Here is a 2,324-nt window from a genome sequence, read left to right as displayed (position 1 = left end):
CCCCCCGGGGGGAGGGATCTCAAGGGAAAACCCCCCCCCCCTTTTGCCTTTTTGGAGGGGGGCTTTTGTTCCCCCCCCCATTTGCCAAGCCTTAAAATCCGGGGGGCCTTTTTTGGGGAAATTTTGGGATGTTTTTGGAATTTTTTTGGGAAATTTTTGGGTTCCATTTCCCCCCCCCCCCAAAATGGGGGGGGGGGGTTTGGGGTTTTTTGGCCTTCCCCCCCCCCCCCCCCCCAAAAACTTCCGCTTCTTCCGCCTCTTCTTCCGCCTCTTCTTCGGCTTCCCCGGCCTCCTCTTCCCTTTGGCACCTCCTCCTCCTCCCCGCAGGACACCCGCCCCCATGGCCTCTTTTGCGGCAGGTTCACCTCCCCCCCCCCCCCCCTTTCCCCCGCAGGCGCACAACCCCGACCCGAGCCGCTTCTGCCCCGTCCAGCTCACCGGCTTCCAGGCGCTGCAAGAGAAGAGGAGAGAAGAGAAGAGGAGAACGTAGCTCACCGGCTTCCAGGCGCTGCAAGAGAAGAGGAGAGAAGAGAAGAGGAGAACGTAGCTCACCGGCTTCCAGGCGCTGCAAGAGAAGAGGAGAGAAGAGAAGAGGAGAACGTAGCTCACCGGCTTCCAGGCGCTGCAAGAGAAGAAGAGAGAAGAGAAGAGGAGAACGTAGCTCACCGGCTTCCAGGCGCTGCAAGAGAAGAGGAGAGAAGAGAAGAGGAGAACGTAGCTCACCGGCTTCCAGGCGCTGCAAGAGAAGAGGAGAGAAGAGAAGAGGAGAACGTAGCTCACCGGCTTCCAGGCGCTGCAAGAGAAGAGGAGAGAAGAGAAGAGGAGAACGTAGCTCACCGGCTTCCAGGCGCTGCACGAGCGGCACGCAGCGCAGCAGCAGACCGCCGCACGCGTCGCCTCCGCCCTCCACTCCAGCTGCGACGACTTGCGCGCCCTCGAGGACGAGCGCGAGGTGAGCGTCGCGCTGCGGCTGCGCCACTGCCAGTCCAGGCACGGCGAGACATTTCCGAGACACGTCCGAGACACGTCCGAGACACTGCCAGTCCAGGGCAGCGAGTTCTTACCGCCCCCGGCCTCCACCTCACTCCTTTGCTTGCTGCGAGAGAGGAGAGTTGTGCGGCCGCAGGCAGCTGCTCCTTCCTAGACACTCCCTAGACACTCCCTAGACACTCCCTTGACACTCCCTTGACACTCCCTTGACACGTCCTTGACACTCCCTTGACACGTCCTTGACACTCCCTTGACACTCCCTTGACACTCCCTTGACACTCCCTTGACACTCCCTTGACACTCCCTTGACACTCCCTTGACACTCCCTTGACACTCCCTTGACACTCCCTTGACACTCCCTTGACACTCCCTTGACACTCCCTTGACACTTCCTTGAGTGGTGTGCGGCCGCAGGCAGCTGCAGCTCTCGCACCGCATCGTCGCGCTCGCCGCCGCCGTCGAGTCGTCCCGGCTGGCACGCGCCGAGCCGCGCGGCGGCGGCGAGGCGCCCCCCTCCAAGGGCGAGCGCGCGTGTGGAGGTGTGTCGGAAGTGTCTCGGAAGTGTCTCGGAGGTGGGCTCTAGGCGCCCCTCTCCAAGGATGAGCGCGCGTGGGTCGACAGGCTGCGCGGCGTCGCGTCGGCCGTGCGGCACCCGTCTCTAGAGACACTTCCGAGACACTTCCGAGGGGAGGCACTTCCGAGACACTTCCGAGACGCTTCCGAGACACTTCCCCGAGAGTCACGCGCTCGAGACGCCCCTGCGCGGTGCCGCGCCCCTCGGTCCTCACGCAGTCCGCCCAGCACCGCGTCCCCCCCCGGGGGGGGAGGGGGTCCCCGCCCCCCTCATCTCGCTGTGCCCACACGCTACCAGGCAGGGCAGGGGGCTGTGAATAGAAGAGCTGTGAATAGAAGAGCTGTGAACAGGCAGCCCGGGCAGGGGGCGGCGCGGCTGCACGCTCTCGCCTCGTCGATTGCGCTGCAGGGCGGCGGCGGCGCGGCGGTCGGCGGCCGCGGCGGCGGCGGGGCGGCGGCGGAGCTCTCTCTGCCCGTTCTGCGCGAGTGGCGCGCGCCACATAGACGCCGAGAGGGGGGGGGGGGGGAAGGGGGGGGGGGGCGGCACACGGGTGCTGCCCGGAGGGCGGGAGTAAAAAGGCAATCTGGGGACACAGCTCCCCCGCTGCAGGCACTTTGCTGACGCTACCCCCCCCCCTTCCCCCCCCCCCCCTCTGGGGGGGTTTGGGGGGGGGGCCCCCCCCGCCGAAAGGGGGGGGGGGGGTTCCGGGGCGCCCCGGGGGGGGGGGGGGTCTGGAAATTTTAATTTTGGGGGGGGGGGG

The 2,324-nt window shown here is 66.0% G+C and overlaps 1 protein-coding gene across 1 annotated transcript in view; it reads left to right on the top strand.

The window, feature by feature from the left end:
- Positions 1-2,324, top strand: part of EMIHUDRAFT_113541 (hypothetical protein) — a gene marked incomplete at both ends in the record, with an annotated part of 9,312 nt that overhangs the window by 1,004 nt on the left and 5,984 nt on the right. The window contains 2 exons of the mRNA XM_005782246.1: positions 395-486; positions 1,915-1,990. Coding sequence (XP_005782303.1) covers positions 395-486; positions 1,915-1,990 — 168 coding nt within the window. The remainder of the gene's footprint in view (positions 1-394; positions 487-1,914; positions 1,991-2,324) is intronic.

Source organism: Emiliania huxleyi, assembly GCF_000372725.1.
Source record: "Emiliania huxleyi CCMP1516 chromosome Unknown EMIHUscaffold_191, whole genome shotgun sequence".
NCBI classification, from domain to species: domain Eukaryota; phylum Haptophyta; order Isochrysidales; family Noelaerhabdaceae; genus Emiliania; species Emiliania huxleyi.
The sequence above is the reverse complement of the archived record's forward strand: the minus strand, read 5'-3'. Positions and strand labels throughout refer to the sequence as shown.